General features: G+C 47.2%; 1 protein-coding gene across 6 annotated transcripts in view; it reads left to right on the top strand.

The window, feature by feature from the left end:
* DIXDC1 (DIX domain containing 1) overlaps positions 1 to 22,457 on the top strand; it is a 560,841-nt gene that overhangs the window by 403,933 nt on the left and 134,451 nt on the right. For all 6 annotated transcript variants that reach the window (XR_011274537.1, XM_069614294.1, XM_069614291.1 and 3 more), the window contains one exon: positions 7,982 to 8,094. Coding sequence is in view for 5 of the 6 variants with exons in the window: in XM_069614294.1 (XP_069470395.1) it covers positions 7,982 to 8,094 (113 nt within the window). In the remaining variant the exon portion in view is untranslated. The remainder of the gene's footprint in view (positions 1 to 7,981; positions 8,095 to 22,457) is intronic.

Raw genomic sequence — 22,457 nt, 5'->3', positions numbered from 1 at the left:
GTCACGTGAGCGGGGGTGGGCCAGAAGGGGCGGGGCTCCTCTCTCTGTCCTCTCCCAATAGGACGGCAGGGAAGCGGCAGGTGGTACAGCCAGGCAAAAGCAGGTAGGCAGGTACCGAATTCAGTTGGTACCCAATCTTTTATCAACCTTGAAAGGCTGAACCAGCCCTGCTTGGGTTCGAACCTGTGACCACAGGATGTACAAGGAAACCTGAGGCTAACGCTTTACTTACTTATAGTACTCGCCCCTTTTGTTTATAATCACAAAAAAGCACCGTTTTGTACTTGAGCTGTTGCATGTAAAATATATGGAAGCCGCACAATCCATTGTAAAATATAGAAAGCACTATCCACCAGTATGGTTATGGCGGCCCCCACTACAGGGACATAAGGAGGGAACATTGTCAGACCACGTGACTGTGAATGGACCAATCACAGAATGAAATAAACCCCCACGGCTTTTCTAAAGGTAGGTTATGTCCCCTGAGTCTATCTCATTGGTCAGCTGGGTGCTGCACCTTATGAACAGTCTGGAAGTTTGCTCACATTCTTCTAGGGATGCCTGGGCCAGCCAGTCTGATTAATATTTATCATCATGTCGCCAGATCAATGCGTGTCTTGCTCTTTGACCTGCGTCGCCTCTGCCTCATCCCAGTCATCCATATTGGGGGAGGGGCAGGGTTGCAAAGGAGCCTTTCTGACTGTTGGCCCTCGTTAGTCTCTTCTTGTCCATGCTGGTTGGCAGTCACGTCTATTAGACGTGTTACGTTATATGGCATTTGCAAAGCTCTCACCCGCCATGGGTACGGCCTTGCAATTCTGTGGCGGTCTGGACTGACATTGTGTTGCGCAATCACGCAGAACATTGCATAATATAGGCAAGGTACAGATGACATGTTAGTATTAAGAATAACTGGTTAGGGCCTGGTTGGGAGGAGCTGTGTATTGTGTGTGTTCAGGTTATGTAGTTTTGGATGAGTGAGTCGCCGCAAATGAACATGGCCCATTCAGTCAATGTAGCGAAGCTGCAGTAAGAACAGTGCACGCGTGGTCACATCGATCTATCCCAGTGCAACTGATTGCAGCTGTGGGCTCTGCAAACCAATTTCAAGCTACTTTTCATATACCTTCTTCTTTTTGGGAATGTCCAATGAGATCCGAGGGAGCATGCCACTTCTGTGTGTTTGGTAAAGGAAGAAATCAGAGAGATGTGTCTACTGTGCCATATCCTCCCCCCCACCCCCACCTCTGCCTGCATCCTGTCAGTAGAAGGTATCCGTTTAATTTCAAGGTGTTCTATCCTCTTTTCAAGTTGTAGATTTGCCCTGAGGCCCAGCCACTTCCACATGCTGGGGGGAGGGGCGAGGAGCACACAGATACAGAGGGAGGGAGAGAAGCAAAAAGTGTCAGTGTCGAAGGGGTTTTGTATAGCGCTCTAAAACACTTGTGTATGAGCACGATAAAAATACAATATCATATCATATCACCCACCTGTTGGTATGACTTCTCAGCCCTGCTTCCTGTTTTGAGAGTTCAAGAGACAAACACAAGAATGCCTGGGGTGGACAGCAACCATATACTGGAGAACTGGGTCTCAAAGAGGAAATAGAATATTTTAATGCCCACTCTAGAACTCCCAGTCCCCCCCACACTTTACCTTTCCATTCATATCTCAGCCAAACATACATGTACACTGAGTACCCTGTTAACATCCACTCTAGAACCCATTCCCAATGTGAGTATTTTATAAGTGACTAAACATGTTTCAACTGTTAAGAAAATGTGTTTGTACTAAATATTTATTTGCACCTAGTTGTTTGTGCACATTAAAGAATACATTTGACCTCTTCAGATCAGGCAGTAATAATAGTATTTTCTTCTTCTGACATTAAGGACCTGATTCATGGGAGTGTTTTATAATGGCGCAATCACATAGGAAAACGTTCCATGAATCAGGCCCCAAGTGTCTTCTGGGTGAATACAAGGCTAAGGCCAGCACCTGTCCTCAGCCTGTCACCAGCCGTCATGCCGCTTGCCAGAACCCTTGCTTGAGCTACACCAACCCACGCTAGCCAATACCAAGGTAACACTCTTCAGATCTCTGCTCCGCCACTGACTTTGTATTCATGGCCCTAGCATCTAACTATTCAGACTTTTGCCTGCTACATAGCGCCTGTTACTGTAAGCACGCCTCTATGCCCTGCACATGCTTATCACTCTCGCAGTGAGCATGCTTGATAATTGCATGGGTAGCCCGGCTGCTTCTACCTAGCTATTATCTTGCCTATACCGATCCATTGTGTTGCCAGACTTAGCCACTGTGTTGCCAGACCTAGCCACTGTGTTGCCAGACCTAGCCACTGTGTTGCCAGACCTAGCCACTGTGTTGCCAGACTTAGCCACTGTGTTGCCAGACATAGCCATTGTGTTGCCAGACATAGCCACTGTGTTGCCAGACTTAGCCATTGTGTTGCCAGACCTAGCCATTGTGTTGCCAGACCTAGCCACTGTGTTGCCAGACTTAGCCATTGTGTTGCCTTTAACTAGCCAATATTGATTGATAGCTGTTCGCTGCCCTACGCCCACCAATCATGCCTAACATCACACCCCCACCCTCCGCACTCATCCCCCCTACGCCCTTCCTTCCATCCTTCTTCACCAAACCCACTGATCACAAACCCAGCACACCCTTGACGCGCCCTAGTGCTACTAACTCTAGAAATCAAATATTAGGCCTCCGCTCCAGATCCTCACCACAAACCCAACCAGCCAAAACTGAAAACGAACCAACCTCAGAACACCACAAACTGGCCTCTACCAAGAAGGCAGCCAAAGGGCAGAATACCACCCCACCCCTACTGCCACGCCCCAACTTACAATGCGCATTAATTAATGCCAGATCCCTCCCTGCCCACGCTACTGAAATTCATGACCACCTTACCAACCTCGACCTTGACATTCTCGCCATCACTGAAACCTGGCTACACAATGCCGCCGGCCCTGCCATCTCCCTAGCCATCCCATCAGGATACTCCATCCTTAGACAGGACAGAACAATGTCCACAGGTGGGGGTGTAGCCCTCATAGTCAAAGATCACCTAGAAATAAGACAACTTTCCTCAAAATTAGGGGAGAACGTAGACTATCTGCCAAGATCGCACTCTCTCCCAATACCACCATCACCCTCAATCTAGTATACCGCCCACCAGGCCCAATACTGGACTTTCAGGACAACCTCTCACATCTACTAGGTGAAAACCTTAAAGCAACTACCAAAACTATTCTTCTAGGAGACCTTAACCTGGGACTCCATGACCAGAAAGATAGACCCTCCACTACACTAGCACAAGCTCTCCGAGAAATGGGCTTTGAACAAAAAGTACTCGATCCTACCCACAACAAAGGAGGTACTCTTGATTGGATAGCTGACCACAACTGTGCCATCGACATCAGCTCCATCACACCTACCCCATGGTCCGACCACTTTCTCATTCATTTCCTCATCCCTACACCTAACAACTCTGTAAATAAACTCAAGCCAGCACCTCCAGCCCTAGCCAGAAGCGCCAAGAGCATCACCAAAGAAAATATCTCACCCTACCTAGACACCCTCACTACTAACCTCCCTGCCACATCTGACCCAGCTGCACTGGCGGATATCTACAAATCCACCATTAGCACTGCCATAGATATCATCGCCCCTCTGCAAAAGAAAAAAAATCAAAAAATACCAGACACTCCAATACCTGGTTCTCAGCAGAACTAAAAGATTTACGAACCAAAAAACACAAAGCCCTAAATTTATGGCAAAGTGCACCCAACACATCCTCGCTATCCTCCTACAAATCACTGGCCCCCAATACAAAAAAAGTATCATAGCTGCCAAATCCGCGTCCTACAATGAAAGAATCTCCAACGCCACCTCAGAATCCAAAGAGCTTTTCGCCATCTTCAGTGAACTATCCACACCGGCCACCAAGTCTCAAGAGATTGTCAAGGACCGAGCCTGGTGTAACACCATACAGTCCGCCCTCATAAACAAAATCGAACTCCTCCAAGCTAAAATCCTAGACCATCACAAAAATCTCACTCGGCACATCCTATCAGCATCCCATACGGAAACTGTGACTGAGAACATAAAGACAAATCTCTTTACTCCATTCAAATTCAGAGAAGTCTCAGAAAAAGAGGTAATCGATATTGTTAACAGAATCAAACCTAACTGTAAAGGCGACGCCTGCCCCGCCAAACTAGTTAAAGACTGCGTAGAAACACTAGCACCATTTCTTAAAACTTTCATCAATGCATCCTTCAACACAAACTCAGTCCCAACCAGCCTAAAAGAAGCTTGGGTGCGACCTCTTCTCAAAAAACCCACTCTAGATCCCGAAAACGCCAACAACTATAGACCCATCACAACCGTTCCCTTCCTGCTCAAGATCTTCGACAAAGTTTCCTACACGCAAATACAGCAATGCCTGGAAGAAAACCGCATTCTAGGAAAAAGGCAATCGGGTTTCCGCCCGGGACATGGGACCGAATCGGCCCTACTAGATCTCAAAATCCAACTAAATGACATCATGGACAAAGGCAAACCTGCACTCCTGCTCCTGCTAGACCTATCTGCCGCCTTCGACCTGGTCAATCACGATATTTTAGGCACACAACTCAAAAATGAAGCCCACTTCTCGCCAGAAGCCATCTTCTGGGTCAAATCATTCCTCGAGGGTCGATTTATGAAAGTCTTTTCAGACTCTGCGAGCGCTACACCCACCACTATCTACTGTGGCGTCCCACAAGGGTCCTGCACTGCACCCACCCTATACAACCTCTTCACCTTCCCACTGTTCAATGACTTGGACCGTCGTCACATAGCATACACCAATTATGCTGACGACACGCAAGTCCTGCTCCCTCTTACAGGGGTCTATGAACAAGACGCAGCAGCATTAACCAAGATCTATACAGCCATCCAAACCTGGATGGCAGCCAAAGGCCTCTGCCTAAACGAGTACAAAACAGAGATCCTACTAGTTTGCACCAAAGAAATACTAAACAAACTCCCACGCAGTACAAATCCTTCAACATAGATAACTCCACCATCACAATCTCCACTGCAGTAAAAATGCTAGGAGTATACCTTGACTCCACTCTCTCCATGACACGGCAAGTCAATGCCATAGCTTCCTCTGCCGCACTCACCACTAAGATAATCAACAGCGTTAAACCCTTCCTATCCACTAAAAACTGCCTGGCCATAGCAAGAGCCACAGTAGGTACCAAATTGGACTATTGCAATGCCCTCTTCCTGGGCACATCTGTACAAAACTTTTAAAAAATGCAAGTCACACAAAACAATGCCCTAAGAGCAGCCCTAAGCATCCCCAAAAGGGAGCACATCTCCCAAACCAGAAAAGAAGCCCACTGGATACCAATAAAAGAACGGATACTATTCAAATCCATGGCCATCACTCACAGATGCCTTTCCGCAAAGGCTCCACCCTATCTTTCTGAAAAAATCACCCTTAACACATCCACTAGACCCACTAGGTCACACATGACCAATCAGACCTACGTACCCACATTTAAAAGAAGCAAAGCTGGGGGGGGGGGGGGTCGAGCTTTCAACACCTACCACCCAAAAATTGGAACGCACTCCCCACCGCGCTTAGGAACGAAAACTCATACCATATCTTCCGCAGACAACTCAAAACCACGTTGTTTAACTAGCTCCACCCCACCTCACCTATCCTACTGTATTTTCACAACTGTATGTATATAAGCACAATTGTATGTATATATGCTAACATGCTCTGCATTGTTTTTCTATAGATATACCATGTATGCCTGTAACAAGTTAGGATTGCTTTCAGCGCCACGATGCCCCTGGGCAGATGTGCGCTATACAAATTCAAATAAATGAATGTCTCTTTCCTATTTTTTGTTGGGAGTAGATTTACTCCCTATTTTGATTTTTGGGGGTATTTGTCTATTTCTAGGGAGTAAGAGTGTCTGCAGGGCTGGGTGTACTTTTCAGAAAGCGACACGTTGGTTATTCAGAGTTTAGAGTGGCACTGATCATGGCCCCTGCACTTCACTGCTGAGGGTCAACTTGAGAAGAAGGCCCTTGGATTAGGCTTCATTAGTCATGGGTGGAAGAAAGCAGTGATGGACCGCCCTTAACTCTCTTCTTGATGGTGCACTCATTGATTGAGGTTTCCACAATGGCATAATGGACCCCACTGTTGGTGTGTTTCATCCACTGTCGACGAGTGGGACGACTAGGCCTCTTAGCGGCTCCGTGAACAAATTCAATCACCAGCGACCGAGTCATGCCCATTCTGGCTCATCGATAACGGCTGGTCAGAAGTGAAGGAATCCATCTAACACTCCCTCACCAAAACATGCTTTCTCACACTACACAAGATTACCCCAATGCACATTTATATCCCAGATTGCCAAGAGATCCAGAAGAACCACCTGGCACTAATGTCTTATCCAGACTTGGAGTCTGATTTAATGAACCCCAGATTTCTAAATCTAGACATCAGTTCATCTATAATATCGTGGTCTACAAAGCTGTCCATCCTGATTTAGGGGTAGATCTGTCTCACTGTAGATTTCCAGATCTAAAGCTCCATATCCATCCATGGATCTACAGCTGTAAAATGCTCTAAAACAACAAGGGAATCAAACAAAAAAAAATAATTTTGTTCCTCCAGTGCTACCAGCGCCCCGTGCCCCCACAAGCATGGTCGCTTCCACTTCACCCACTTTCTGCAGTGTAGTTGGATCAGCTTTACCTCACGCTCTTCTCTTGGAAAATCTTCCCTGCGGGCCTTACCTCACATCACCTGCCATCTTCTTGCACCGCTCTTCTTCTGCCTCAACAACGCTGCCCCGCGATACCTTGTGCAGAGAATTACCAAAAAAACATCTGATCAACCCACTAGAACTGTCAACACCAATTGTCTAATAGTACCTATATTCAAACTAGCTAAAGCTGGTGGGGGCAGCTGCCCTGTCAAAGCAGCCCAGCTTTGGAACTCCCTCCCGCCAGCCTTGAGGGCCCACCTAACCTTTCTTAAACTAAGATGCAAAACCATTAACTGGCTTTGGGAAAACGACCACTAACCATCCTACAGCCAACCCGAACTAGCACTCCTTATGACTTTCGCACACATCTGACTGGATCGCATGACCTCTTACTGATTCATGCTCTTAGTCACCTATGACCTCCTGTAAATATGTAATTACTAATTGACCTTATACATTCATGTATTTGCTTTCTCGTAATTATTATCATTGTAAATTGCCTGCATGTATACTAGGCCTACCATTCCCTAAAATTGCTCTGTATTAGGGAGTGATGCTTACTGCTGTTTTGTCTCCTTGTAACCGAATTATCTTTAAGCTAAAATAACCTTGTAACACTATCTGTACCCTGCACCCTGATACCCCCGGGTCTAGTGCGCATTATGAATAAAAAATAAAATAAATAAATAAACAAACCATGTCACTTGTGTCCTGCCATATGTCGCTTCATTGCGCTCACTCCATGCTATATGCAACTCAGCATGCCTCAAAAACCAGCCACTAATTAAGTGTATTTTGTTACATATGACCACATTTTTACATGGTTCTCATTTTTTTTCAAGATTTTTCAAAAAGTGTTTTTTATTTTTTGTTTTCTATTCCATATGATTGTTTGCGTGTAATGGAAAATGTTATTTCTTTGGTGACTTATTTTTACTTTACATTTTTGTTTTTTCGTAATCTGTCTTCAGTTTATCTACGTAAAAATGTATGCATCTAGATATTTACTGAGGATTATGAAATGTGGTGGGTAACGGGATGAATAACTTGAAAGTCCCACTTATGTCGCCGCAGGTGATGGCAAACATGGCAAATGATAAATGCATCAATCGCATTTAGGAGCATTGTGCAGCCGTATAACTTATTTTTGTGTATGCCATTTGCAGTCTGACGTCAGCGAGCCCAGTGCACAGTGGGAAGGCGGAATCCATTGCAACCCAGCCAGAGGAGCGGGGAGACTTTACCTCCATCCCAGCGGGAGAGGCCGACATCAAAGCAGGTACCGAAATAGATGCATTTATGAACAGTGTGCAAAAACTCCACGAAATCAAGAAATGACCAAAGAAGGAAAAGTTAGCCACTTTTGTGTTTTGTTTTAAGGTGCGTTGTGACTTTTAGTGCCAGCTGGTTCAGGGTTGGAAGGTCACAATGCTGCACCTCACTGTCGGAATATAGGTTTATTGTCTGCAACGTCCAGCTGGTTCTCTACTTCTCCAGCATGGGGTCTGGCATGGATTCACATGCTCATGAATATTCCCCGTCGTCAGGCTGGGAATCCTCGGTAAAGAAAAAATCAGTATCAGTTTCGTTTCTGATCTGTCTTTCTTAGTAGTAACCAATCACTGGTTTCTGGGTCAGACTGCACCCAGCCAATGACTGCCCTCTCCCTAAGCCCTGCCCCTGGCGGCCATCCTCAGATTTTTACCGCACGTTCAAGTGTTGGGAGTCCTCGTGCTATAGCTCTCGAGCTTTTACTGCGTTTTGCTCTTTTTCAAAGAGATTTATCTCATTTTTCGGTTAAATCGAGCCTCAAGCTCCACGTTTCTACTTCCGATCAACGGGGACCCGTTTCTGAATTTTCTACGCCCCTTAAAGGTGAAGTTTTCGTCGAGTTACGCTTCTTGGAGGATTCCAGAAGTTTGAGGCCTACCTCGCGGACATGGCCCAGGACAAGGGAAGCTCGACGCCCGGCAAGCTGTTCAGGAACTGCCCTGGATGCAATTTGCAGAATGTGTTCAAGGAAGACGATCATTCGAAATGCCTCTACTGCCTCCACGAAGACAAAATGCACGTGGAGAAGGACTGTGCGTTTTTCAAGAACATGTCGGACTGGACCATGAGGGATCGTCGGACCCGTCTCGCCAACTGGCTTCAAGGCAAGAGCCCGTCAGGTGAGAAGAAGAAGTCTGAGCGGTCTTCTAAGTCCTGTGAGGGTGCCCCGGCGACGGGGGCCCTACAGAAGGCAAAGAACCGCGAGTCTGCTGGCACCGGGAGCGCCGAACGGTCAGGCACCTCGGCTGCCAGGCAGGGCACATCCTCACCGGCGCCATCAACCACGAGCCAACGCTCTGGCTCAGGGAAGAGGAAATACGAGAACCTGGCGAAGCTTCTGGAGAGGCCCCGGTCGATCTCGAAGGAACCAGTCGAGGGGGAGTGAGGCGGTGACCCTCCCCCCAAGGTGAAGGCTGCAGGCACGCACAAGGTGGTGAAGGCCTCGATTCACCCAGCAAAGACCTCTATCGAGGAAGTCGCTATGGCCCTGGCACAGTCTGTGGAGGCTACCCCAGTGGAGGTGACCTCGGGGCCCAGAGTTTCCCTGCCTCCGCGGAGGGAATCCTCTTTTAAGCCTATCGAGAAGACCCCCATGAAGACCCTGGTGGAAAAAGAGGGGGGGGCGGTGGCCGTTACGGACACGGACACAACTTCTGAGGAGGAACTGACCGAGAATTTGAAACAGGCCCGGTCCCACGGGAGGAATCCCGACAAGGGGGACGACGAGAGCGAGGGTGGCGACGATGAGGTTCCCGTGGAGGAGGAGCAACCGTCGCACCCGTCATGCCCGTTGCAGCCCGAGCCGCAGGACAACTCGGTGGCCATTTTGACGGCAATCCAAGCCTAATGCACGGAAATTAGGACGAGACTGCCTCTACCCCCGACGGACGACCCAGCTGAACCCGGTCCATCGGGAAGCCCTCCAAATAAGAGGAGTATTCATCCAGCGCCCTTTCAGCCCTCACGGCCTTCTCAGCCTTTGTCGCCTTCCCCGGTCCCGAGGGATGACAAGGGAACAGACACGGCCACGACGGGGACGGATGACGACAGCAGTGACGATGGGACTGACCTCCTGTCTCCGATTCCTTGGGGCGTCCCCGCTTGACGAAATTGGCTCCTTCCACGCCATGATTGCCAGGGCGTCCAAGCTTTTTCAGCTCTGCCCCGAAGAGAAGAAGAAGGAAGGCTTCCTCTACCAATGGCGCGAGGCCAAGAGGAAGACGGTCCTCGCAATGCAGTTGCTGGATGACATCTGGGAGGAGGGACTTGCCCTCCTGAAGAACCCGTCCACGACGCCTGCCAAGGGGGACCGTACAAGAAGAAGTACCGGGTCCCTGACGCCGCCCCGTTGTGCTTTAGGGCACAGCCAACCCCGGATTTGGTCGTCTCAGCAGCGGCCAAGAAGAAAGCGGGGGGGGCATCGGCTACGTTTTTTTTTTCCTCCACCCCCCTCCCCTGCAAACTATCCTCTCACCACCCTCCCAACCCCACTTACCTTCTTTTTTCTTTTTCTCGGGAGCGAACACGCTGGGAACACTTCTGTTCCCAGCGTGTCCACTCCTGATGGCTGCCATGGAAAGGGAAAACGGACTACGTTTTCCCTTTCCCGCCGGCCATTTTATTAGACTTTTATTTTTTTTATTTTTTCTGTTTCGAAATGCGGGAGCGTTTCGGAACAGAAACAAATGCCATTAGTACCCTGGTCTAACGGGCCGGGGTACTAATGGCTATAAGACCCTCGACAGGGGCATTACCTGCGGCGGTATTGGCCCGCCGCCTCAGGTCTTATTGCCACACTATGGCTGCTTGCTCCTCACCAGCACAGGGCCTTAAAGACATCTCCTCATCCTGGCGTTTGGGGTCTGTGCATGAGCCAGAATGTCTTTCCTGGTTCTGGACATCGCATTCTCTTCTCGTCTCTCCCGGCCTTCTCTGAGTTCCCTGCAGCACACAACCCAGCCTTCCACACATTGTGGACTTTTTGTGGCAGGGTGCCACAGCTCCTGTCACCATGAAAACAAGACTTTTGACTTTGTATTCCACCATTGATGGCAAGGCTTTATAACCGAACGTATGGTGAGATGTCCTGGAGGAGGCGTTCCGGCAATGCAAACCCTGCCACGTGGGATGTGAGGCCCTGGGTGATTATTTAAGAGATTGCTGCAGCAATTTCAGCAAAGGTGCCTCTTCTAGAATTCACATCTCACCACTGAGATGCCTCATCTCCAAGTTTTTGCTGGGCATGTATTTATATCAAACTAGCTGTCCCCGGCCACGTGTTGCTGTGGCTCACTCTGGCTCTGGCGGTTCTCCAAGTTGAGGCAGTTTAATTTTCCAGGCGGCGCAACACATTCCTTTAGTTTCTCCATTAAATTTCAGAGCCTTGCAATAAGGACACACTTCAGTCATGGTGCCGATAGGGAGAATATGCCGGCTCAAACTATAATCATCAGCTGGTTTGGACCGGAATGCAAGGCGATTGTAATCGCGTGGTTGCTGAGCATGGAGTCGTGTTTGACACTGATCTGCTGTTTCTCTTTGACATTTTTTAGTCTCTCTCTGCCTGTCGCGTTCATTCTGTTGAGAATGAAGCAGATCTGAAGCTGCAGAACGCGATCGCCGTGCTCGCAACCATGCATCCTAAAGTCTGGCTGCACGTCGCTCTGCTGCTTCCTTGGCACGTATTTGAGACATTCTAAATCGGAAACATTGAAATGCAACCGTAAAATAGTGTGTGTTGCTTTTACGTCCAACAGATGGCGCTGTTTTTCAGAAAAAGTATGTTTTTACCTGTCACAGGTGTGACATCTATGTATAGAAGGTATATAAAAACACGCGCCTATTCGAATGCAACGTTGTGTCAAAATTTCAAAGCAATCGGTGAAGAACCTTTGGAGATTTAAGATTTTTAACAAACATTTGCATTTTTATTTATATAGATAGCAAGGAGGCGAATTCTTAGCATAATGGCACGGCGTGGCGCAGAAGCACTCAAGGGAGCGTTCAGAGTGGATGTGTCCTTGTCGTCCTTACTTGCTGCCAATGTCTGTTTTCAAATATAGGGCACTCCCATTGTAATCCTCGGGCATCTGTTGTGGGGTCTAAGAGTTTCCCAGGCGCAGTGATCGTGCACAACACACATGTTCTCTGCACAGCAATGCAAACAAGAAAGCAGTGGCATCCTGAAACCCGGCAGGCCACATTCCGATTAGCCCAGAATGAGGGCCTCCACCTTGCTCTTCCCCAAGTGATTCATTTGCTGCTGGAAAACGTGCATACACTGAGGCTCTTGCAACGGAAACCCCCTTTTTAGGGCAGTTTGTCAGTGTCCCTCGGTGGCCTAGTCAGACATGAATAAGCTGGTTGTGTCACTGACATCCATGTCATTACTCTCATCCGCCAGGTTTGATTGGAGCTTTGATGATGTGCGTGTCAGTGGGGTGTGGCTTTGTTAGGCAATATAGCCCCCCATTGAGCTTGGAAGGGAGTGTAGGGGCAACAAGAGGCCTGGTAGTGGATACACATGCATGACTGCCAGGTCTCTAAGGTAAGAACACGCCTTCTTCGTTGGAATGTTTATCCAGTTTAACGAGAGAACCATATATCACTGTTTGCTTTCCATGATGTTACTTAAGACAACCCTATATCAGACCTTGTTTGGACTGATGCCACATGAAACCAATAGACAACGCCTTTGGAGTGCAGTGCCTTTGTTTGTCAGTGTGATCGAGCAGTGTGATTGCTGTGATGGCTACCCACCGTGCAAATGGTAGCATCTACTAGTTTGCAAGAGTGCTTTGATGTCATGTTTTGGGAAAGGTAGGTCTGGCTGAGCCCTGCTGGCCCCCTGCCAGGCATGGCAACAGTCAAGAAAGGCATGGTGTTCGTGTGATTCTCGAGCGTGAGACGAGTGCAGACTCCACCCCCGTTCATGTGTTACTATCTCTGCTGAAGCTGACAACAATTCTAGTGGTGTAATATGAACTGTGAATTTAGAAGTGTGCCCAATAGCGCCTCTGTGAAAGTTGAATTTTGAAGTGTGCACAATAGCCCCTCTGTGAAACTGTGAATTTAGAAGTGTCGCCAATAGCCCCTCTGTGAATTTAGAAGTGTGCCCAATAGCCCCTCTGTGAATTTAGAAGTGTGCCCAATAGCCCCTCTGTGAATTTAGAAGTGTGCCCAATAGCCCCTCTGTGAATTTAGAAGTGTGCCCAATAGCGCCTCTGTGAAAGTTGAATGTTGACGTGTGCCCAATAGCCGCTCATTGAAAGTTGAATTTAGAAGTGTGCCCAATAGCCCCTCTGTGAATTTAGAAGCGTGCCCAATAGCCCCCCTGTGAAACTGTGAATTTAGAAGTGGGCCCAATAGCACCTCTTTGAATTTAGAAGTGTGCCCAATAGCCCCTCTGTGAAAGTTGAATGTTGACGTGTGCCCAATAGCCGCTCATTGAAAGTTGAATTTAGAAGTGTGCCCAATAGCCTCCCTGTGAATTTAGAAGTGTCGCCAATAGCCCCTCTGTGAATTTTGAAGTGTGCCCAATAGCCCCTCTGTGAATTTAGAAGTGTGCCCAATAGCGCCTCTGTGAAAGTTGAATTTTGAAGTGTGCCCAATAGCCGCTCATTGAAAGTTGAATTTAGAAGCGTGCCCAATAGCCGCTCATGGAAAGTTGTATTTAGAAGTGCACCCAATTGCCTCTCTATGAAAGCTGATTTTAGAAGTGTGCCCAATAGCTGCTAGGTGAAGTTGAATTTAGAAGTGCATTTAATAGCTGAATCTAGAAGTGTGCCCAATAACCTCTCTGCGAATTTAGAAGTGTCCCCAATAGCACCTCTGCGAAAGTTGAACATAGAAGTGCGCCCAATAGCCTCTCTGTGAAAGTTGTATTTAGAAGTGCGCCCAATTGCCCCTCGGTGAAAAGTTGAATTTAGAAGTGTGCCCAATAGCCGCACATTGAAAGTTGAATTTAGAAGTGTGTCCAATAGCCGCTGAAGGGAAGCGCCCCCAATTCAGCACGATCCTCCCCGCAATGAGAGACAATAAGGGACTCTCCCGTAGTGGGAATAAGGCCAAGACAGAGTGCGGGTGAGCGTAAGTGGGAGTTTATCCAAAAATAAGGCATGCAAAGAACTCTGCAACCTACGAGAGCGCTCTGTCTGACAATAGCAAAGACAGGCGTATTTCTAATACAAAAAACGTCATCAACACCTAAACACTATAGGGGGCACAAGTTAATTGGGATTGGGTGGCGTCGACTAACTATAGGTGTTGCTGCAGCGGGGTTGGTCTTGGCGTGACGACGTCACTGGTCAGCCTCGTGGGTTGGGTTGGGCCTGGCAGGCCGGCTTGAGGTCATCCGCGCGGTGTTGATGTGTTGGGGCAGCCTGTGACAATGACGAATACCTTTCCTGTCTCATTTGCCCTAGGCCATGCACACTGTAGTTATTCAGAAAACGACGTTTAAGTTCATTAATAAATCGCTTCAGCAGCTTATCTTATAAAATAAACACAACACATGAGGAATGCACCTCGTGAGAGGTCTGGTGGTTGTCGGTTGGGGTGAGATTTACCTGTGTCCTATTGACCGGTATTTTAGGTCGCGGGACGGGGCTCTGGGGCCTGGGCCGAATGATACATGTCTGTCTGCTGCGTTAGAAGTTATTATATAGATGGGTCTCTGTGTCTTGTCCCAATGATGGGGGTCGTCCTTGCGCGGGGTCAGGATTCTTGGGGGGTTCGTGGGATTTATGAGAGGGTGCTGGTAGATCAGTGGGTTCAACCGTGGGTTTATTACCGTGCTGTAAATAACACAGGTGACGGGCTGTGGCCTTGGTTGCGGTGCCGGGGCCTCTGACTCTCTGAAGTAACGCCAGCTTGGTTGGGGGAGGTGAGGGAGCGCGGCACAAGTCTTAGCTTTTTTTATCTGGCAGGCTTGGTGGGGTGGGAGAGGGAATGGCCTTGCATATATCCACAAAGGTATTTTCCTCGTGCGTTGCTGATCAGTGAATGCAGAAGTTTTATACTGTTCTGCCTTATTTTGACGTTATTTAGACACACATATATATTTCAATTTTGTTACACATTTCTTTAATACAGTCGGTTCCGGTACCTTTTCATTACCTAACATTATATTCACTACATTGTGTGCATATTGTATGTACATTAGACGTTATACGAGGGATATCTAGGTTATGGCCTACAGAGATTGATGCTCGCCGCTTTGGGTGATTCAGAAAACATATATGAGTTCAAGTTTCTACATACTATTGAAAAACACTTTTACAGATAGAGGTTACACGTTTGGTCAACATCTTTCTCCGTGGTTATAGCAGCATTAGTCCAGACCTGGAGGGATATCATATAACGTTACATTTTTATAGTTTATTCACATTTTAAACAGAGGTAGTTCATTAATACCAATACTTGAATTATTTTCTACCTTCTGCAGATAGTGATGCTTCAGCTTTTTTCCCCGTTACCCCGGCCTTGCGGTCTGGGTCATACGGGGTGCAGTATCACATTGTGACTGATAGAATGTTGCCGTGTTGGCATCTCGGGTTTAGCTCATCTCCGACTTTCTCATGGGAACGCGCTCGCAGCGGATCTGCCAGGGCTGCTGAGGCGGCAGAGATGCATGAAAGGCCCTCCAAAGGTGGGGGCCTCGTTACAGTGTGCTGAACTCACACCATGTTTGCTGGGCAAGATGGCGTCTAGACCTAACTAATTTTTGGTAAATGCAAGGAAAGGGTACGTGTGGGCAATGTCGTCGGCGGGTGAATCCTCCTCCACCTGGGCCCGGGTGGCATGAGGGGGCGCCCACCGAGTCATGGTCCTCACCTGGGGAGGAAGCTGTAGGTGAGGAGGGCCTCGTGGCCATTCCTCCCCTACATTTCCCCCCTTTCGTTACTAAAGTAACGAATTCTTTAGCTCTTCCAATCTTCTACATTCTTGTTCCTCTATCACTGCGTCATCCCATGCAGGGGTTCCTTTTATAGGCATCCATGCTCTGCACACCCCCCTTAAACTCTCACCTCTCCTAGCATACTCGTCTGGTGTACATGTTAAATATATACAGTCGCCAGTTTCTTCCAGATCTACCCAGACCTCCTCATACCATTCCAGTTCTACGTCTCGTGGTTCTTTGATAGTGGTGTGCCATAGTTTATCTACTATGAACTTATCACGGCACATAGGCACTAACTGGTACCTGGGGGTGTTATCTGCTCCTGTCTGCACATGTACTTCTTGTGTTGCTTTAATTGTACCACCAGAGTTGCCCATTGTCACCATCATCATTGCACCGTTAGGAACTGCGTTAGCACAACATCGGAGGCCCACCTGGCACAGGCAGAACATTACAAGGATGATCACCACTATTGGTATCAGGAACTTCATTGTCACTCCAAGCCGTGAGGGAACCCAAGAGAAGATATTGTCGAACCACGAGCTATCCTCAGCTCCACCTTCCATTTTCATCTTCTCGCCCAGGTTATGTACTGCTTCAATAACGTGGGACAGGGACCCATTTTCTGCGTCTTCGGAAGGTACGAACGTGCAGCACGCACTTCCTATTTTTCGGCAAACACCTCCATCGATCGCTGTTAACAGGTCTAGAACATACCTGTTCTGCATGGTCATTAGTCGCAGAGCTCGTAGTTCCACCTTTATTATGTTGAACCCTTCTTCAGTGTCATTGGCCAGCTGGATCAGTTCCCACCGTGTGATCTGGAGCCATTTTGCATTTGCTCTTGCTTGGACACTTGATACTAGCGAGGCAAAGAATGTTTCCACGGAGCTGAACAGGCGATACCTGTCTGGGATCTGTGCCAATAAATCAGATGATGCTTGCGATATGTAGTTCGAGGCTCGCTTGTTCCTTGAGAGCTCTTCTCCTTTCCCTCCGGAGGACAGAACATAAAGGTGCGCTTGTGTAGTTGGAGAAGCTACATCCTGGTTCAAGCCTCCTCTCATCATGTTACTTCTATCAATGTGGCTTTCTGGAATCACCATTAGTGTTGAATGCAAAGTGGCCATTGAGCAGCTACCACTCCATGATTGGGGAAGGTGCAAGTACGCCTTGTTTCCGCATACCCAGTATGTGTCCATTAGTGCTGCTGTTCCTTTTTTCATATCTGGGATGGTGAGAGTTTTGTTACAGTTCTTGTTCGTTCCCATTGCCATTTTTCCTTCTCCCTTGAAACATAGTTCGTTTTGTATTTCACTTTGTAGCTTGAAGGGTTTCTCAATCGCTGTTACCCATGTTAGTTTAGGGATGTGTTCTTTCCATATTGGCAAGCACGTTCTTTCCATCCACCGCAACTTGTCCGGTTGGACACCTTTCAGTGCTTCTGCCTTGCACAGTACTTCTTCGTCTTTCCATTTGTTTTCGGAAAACAGTGTCCCTTGTATTGCAAAGAAAGGTTCTTTAAGACAGATCACTCCAGACGCTTGTGAATAGCACGTTTTGTTGTTCTGTAGCATTCTGAAAGAGACATCGTGTGCTTGAAAAGTGTTCTTTATTCTACACAGCGTGAGATGAAGGAGACATTGGGCATCCACAATGGGCAATTCTCGTGGCAACAATACTTTAGGTGTGCCTGATGCATGGGGGATAAGCGAGCAGACATAGCAGCTCTCATTGGTTGTCTGTTTGGCTGTTGTGCTCATATCTGCATACCATTTATTTGCTTGGTGAGGGTGTCGTGGGTCTTCCATTTTGTCTAACCCTAGCCCATAATACTCATCATACCCCTGTCCATCAGTCTCTCTTCTCCGCCTACTTTTCTCCCTTCTTCTGTACCTTTTCGTTATAGTAGGTGAAGAACCAGGCCCCCCTTCCTCCTTCCCACCCCCCTTTTCTAATTCTTCATATAGGGACTTGTGTTCTGTCATCATAATCACTTTTCCATCCTCCTTAATAAACAAGAGATCGTTGTTTGAAATTGGGGCGGGAGGGATCGTGCGGTTGTTGTATGTTCCAGGTTGGGACATTGTGTCATTATTTACATTTTTGGTTCTCGATTGTGACAGGACAGCAGTGGGTGGTGTAGTATAGTATCCCCACACAAAGTGTGATCCATCCCAGATCAAGAAATCACCTTCTTTGATACCTACAGTCGGAATTGTTTTCGTTCCAGGGGCAGGGGTGGTGTTGTTCCCCCCTCCCCCCTCGTTCATCTCGGTAGAGATGAACGCTATAACCCAGTGTAATACTAGACAAAACATTGAGATGAAGAACACAATAGCACACATTGATAACCCACATTCAAATGAATATGTCAATCTAGCCACTAACATTTCTCTAAATCTAACATATCTATTAGTTGCAGGCTGCCCATTCGATGCCATGATAAATCCTGTTTGAGACACAAGAGTTCATTAAGTACAAACATGTAAACATTTCCACGTTGTAACGTTTCGGTGATAAAATATAGGATTGGGTGAGGGAGGGGGTGTGTTGACAGACAAGGTAGCCTTTCAATCATCATAATTCGTACCTTACTTAATATATATATATAAATAATAAAAAACATGACAGTTTAAAAACAGCAACAACAAAAAAAAAAACATCTTAAAGAGCACAGGAGAGAAAAAAAAAGAACCCCACTCAAAACTTTCAAAAATTGTACTAAAAAGAAAATTTGCATATACATATGTACATGTTTTAGTCCAGGTCATTTGTTGCGCGCTAATTGTGTTCACTGTTCATCTCATAATGCACACAAAATTCCAATCATTCATTCCGCACAACTTCATTGTCCGCTGTTGCCTGTGCCTCGTCCTGCACCTCACTCTCCGCAGCGCTGTAAGCTTTACGTACGTCTGTCAAATGCACCCAATATCGCAGGCCCTTCACCTTTACTGCTGTGGGCGTGCAAAATACTACCTCATAGGGGCCATGGAAACGTGGTGCATTCCACCTCCGCACAAAACTTCTGACATATATAAGGTCACCAGGCATTAGCTGTAGTGGTTTTTCAGGCAACCTGTTTGGTTCAGTCGCGTTCCCCTCCTCTCTTGTCGAGGGGGGGGGCTAGTTGCTTTGCAATTACGCGCGCTGCCCGTGTCAGTTTTCTCAGGTATTCTGTGAACTCCTCCCCCAATATAGCTGCGCTTCTGTGTGCATCAGAACGCTCACGGAGAGGCGAATGCGCTGTGTGCATTCTTCTTCCCGTGACGATCTCGTGCGGGGACAAATGGTGGTCCTTACTTGGCTGGTTTCGTAGTTCAAACAAGGCCAAAGGCAGGCAGTACATCCAAGTCTTTTTAAGGGAAAAACAAAGTTTTGATAATCTGCTTTTTAACAGGCCATTTATCTTTTCCACGACGCCATTACTTTGAGGATGATAAATCGAACATAATTTGTGCTTTATTCCCAATAATGTAGTCACTTCTTTAAATAATTCATTAACAAAATGCGTCCCGTTATCTGAGCGAATAACGTCGCAAATTCCCCAGCGCGGAAACACTTCCCGCACTAGGAACTTCGCGGCGCCCTTTGCGTCAGGGCGGGCACATGGGCCTGCCTCCACCCACCTCGAAAATGGACATACAACCACAATCATGTATCGAGCCCCGTTACACCTTTCTCCCATGTCTACATAATCAATGTGGAGCTCTCTGAATGGGCCACTTGGTTTTGGTATCGTACCCCTTAGTGTGCGCAATGTCATACCTGAGTTGTAAATTTGACATGTCGTGCATTCTAGAGCTAACCTTGTGACGTGTTCCTGGAGGCAAGGTGCAAACCAATCTTCTTGTATCTCTGCCATTATGTGTTTCTTTGTGTTGTGTGCGGGAAAGTGTAGTTGTTGAAATGTTATTTCTAACAGCGTAATTGGCATTACCACTTTTCCTGAACTCTCTTGTCGCCACAATAAATCAGTCGGTGATTTGCTGCATCCTCTCTTAGTCCACAGCAATTTTTCCTCTGCACTAGCTCCCTCTTGCAGCTCTATTATCTCCTGTGTGGACATCATGTTGTATCCTGTGGGGACCTCTTGGCTTGCTGTGTGGTGCAACATGTACTCTCCTATTTCACCTTTTTGTAAATATGAAGCTGCTTTGGCAGCGGCGTCTGCTGCCGCGTTCCCCAAAGATATAAAATCTGTATTTGTGGTATGAGCTTGACATTTTACGATGGCCACTGCCGTGGGGTCTTGCAGGGCCTCAATCAGTTCTTTCAATAATTCTGCATGCTGGACTGGCGTTCCGTCTGCTCGCCGAAACCCTCTCCGCCCCCACCGGGCCAACCCACCGTGAACTGTTGTTGTCATGTATGCTGAGTCTGTATATATGGTCACTGCGCACCCCTTGGCGGCATGCAATGCTTCTATTAGCGCTATTAGTTCTGCTGCTTGCGCTGAATAGTGTGATGGGAGGCGGTGTTGTACTAGTATCTCATATTCATCTTCCTCTAATCGTACCACTGCCATACCCACATGCTTTTCTCCTGTCTCCATGTCTATTGATGCTGACCCGTCCACAAAATACACCTCACCCTCGGTCAGGGCATTTTCAAAAATCACTTGATCCTTACATTCGTCACCTGTGTACGTGGCGCAGTTGTGGTTTTGCATGTCCTCTACGGTGCATGCCTCTGTGATGAATGTGGCTGGGTTCACTGTTTTACATCTTACTATATGGATGTTAGCGCTGGACAGTATTATCTCATATGCTGTGGCGCGTTGTGTTGTCAATGTGCTCTTTGTTCGCTCTAATATTGCAAAAAGTGAGTGTTCCACAAACAGTGTCACCGGGCAGCCCATCACTATCGTGGCACTTTTTTCAATTGCGAACGCGGCTGCAGCTAGGGATTGCTCGCACGCGAAATGACCTTGCATTACTGCGTCTAGGGTGCCGCTATAGTAAGCAAGTGGTTTGTGCCCTAAAGATGTTTTCTGTGTCAGTACTGCTGTCATCAGTGTTCCTTTGCAGTGTGAAAATAAGAAGAATTCGCGCCCATAATCTGGATTTGCTAGTACTGGAGCGCTTGATATCAGCTCTTTTAGTGAGTTAAATGCTGTGTTCATCTCCTCTGTCCATTCTATGTGTTTGTGTTCTTGTTGTGCTTCTTTCAGTGCCTGTAACAAGGGCCTTGTGTACGCCGCATAGTCCAATATCCATGCTCGGCAATAGTTACACATACCCAGAAATCTCTGCATCTCTTTTACTGTTTTGGGCTCCCCAATTGTTCTAATCGCCTGTGCCCTGTCTGGTATAATTCGCTTGCCATCCTTTGATATCAGCTGACCCAAGTATAGGACCTCTGTCAGACAGTATTGTAACTTCCCCTTGTCCACCTTGTACCCCTTATTGGCCAATAATGTCAAGAGTGTTATCGAGTCCTTTCTGCACTCTTCCTCATCCTGTGCACAAACCAATAAATCATCAACGTACTGAATCACTGTGCTTTCTACAGACAAATTCCCCAGATCTTCATGTAGTACCCTGTTAAATATGCTTGGGCTCTCGCAATATCCTTGTGGTAGTCTGCAGTGTTCGAACCTCCTTCCTCCCAATGTAAATGCTGTCAAGTACCTGCTCTCTTCTGCTAAGGGAATCGAGAAAAATGCATTTTTTAAGTCAATTACTGTGAAGTGTGATGCTACTTTTGGAATGTTGCACAGTATTGTCGCCGGGTTCGGGACTAAAGGGAACTCCTTCATTACCACATCGTTCAGTGGGCGTAAATCTTGTATCATCCTCCATGAACCCCCCTTCGCTTTTTTGATTGGGTAAATGCATGTATTGCATGGGGAGTTTGAGGGCACTATTATACCCTGTGCTAGCAGTGCATCTATTGTCTCTCTGATCCCTTCTTCTGCTTCTCGCGACAGTGGATATTGTTTCACCCGGGGTAGTATTGCTCCCTGTTTTAATTTTATCACCACAGGCTGAACTTCATGCAGCAACCCTACATCGTGGGGGCCATTAGTCCATAAGTTAGTGGGTACTGAACTCATGTCCTCATCAAAAAATGTGTGCGGTGCTCCTACTACCGCCATTAATTCAACCTTAGTTTTTCTGGCTGTAACTACAATGTCGCAGGGCATTGCTAGTTCCATCACTATTTCACCATCTCCCTCAGTGTCAGAAAATAGCTCCTCGTCCGAGAGCTCTCTCAGCGGGATATTTGCATTTGTACACAATACTGTCCGCCACTCACATCCTTCCATGTCAATACCACTCACACATATTCTGTTTGTTGATACATGTACTGCATGCAAGTCCAACGATAGTACTGCCCCAAGAGCAGTGTCAGGGCTTGCTATGGGACGAAAAAGGAATTCTGCTGGGATCCTCCACTCCACCCTTTTTAGTTCTGGTACTATGAGAGCCAATGTTCTCATACCTTCAACAAACATCTCCTCATTTCTTGGTACCCCTCTGATCTCTTTCATGATTGTGTGGCCGTGTATTACTGCTAATATACGGAGGGGGCATATGCCTGGCGTTGAACATACGATGCCGCTCCCTGTGAATGATATTGTCATATTTAGTTTGCTCAAGAGATCTCTCCCCAGTAAGTTGATGGGAGAGTTTTCATAGTACAGTAAGGGTGCTTTCACTGTTTTACCCCCTACTGTCACA

The sequence above is a fragment of the Ambystoma mexicanum genome, chromosome 9 (genome assembly GCF_040938575.1).
Source record: "Ambystoma mexicanum isolate Mex_15411 chromosome 9, UKY_AmexF1_1, whole genome shotgun sequence".
Classification (NCBI taxonomy): Eukaryota; Metazoa; Chordata; class Amphibia; order Caudata; family Ambystomatidae; genus Ambystoma; species Ambystoma mexicanum.
This window is presented reverse-complemented; position numbering and strand designations above follow the sequence as displayed.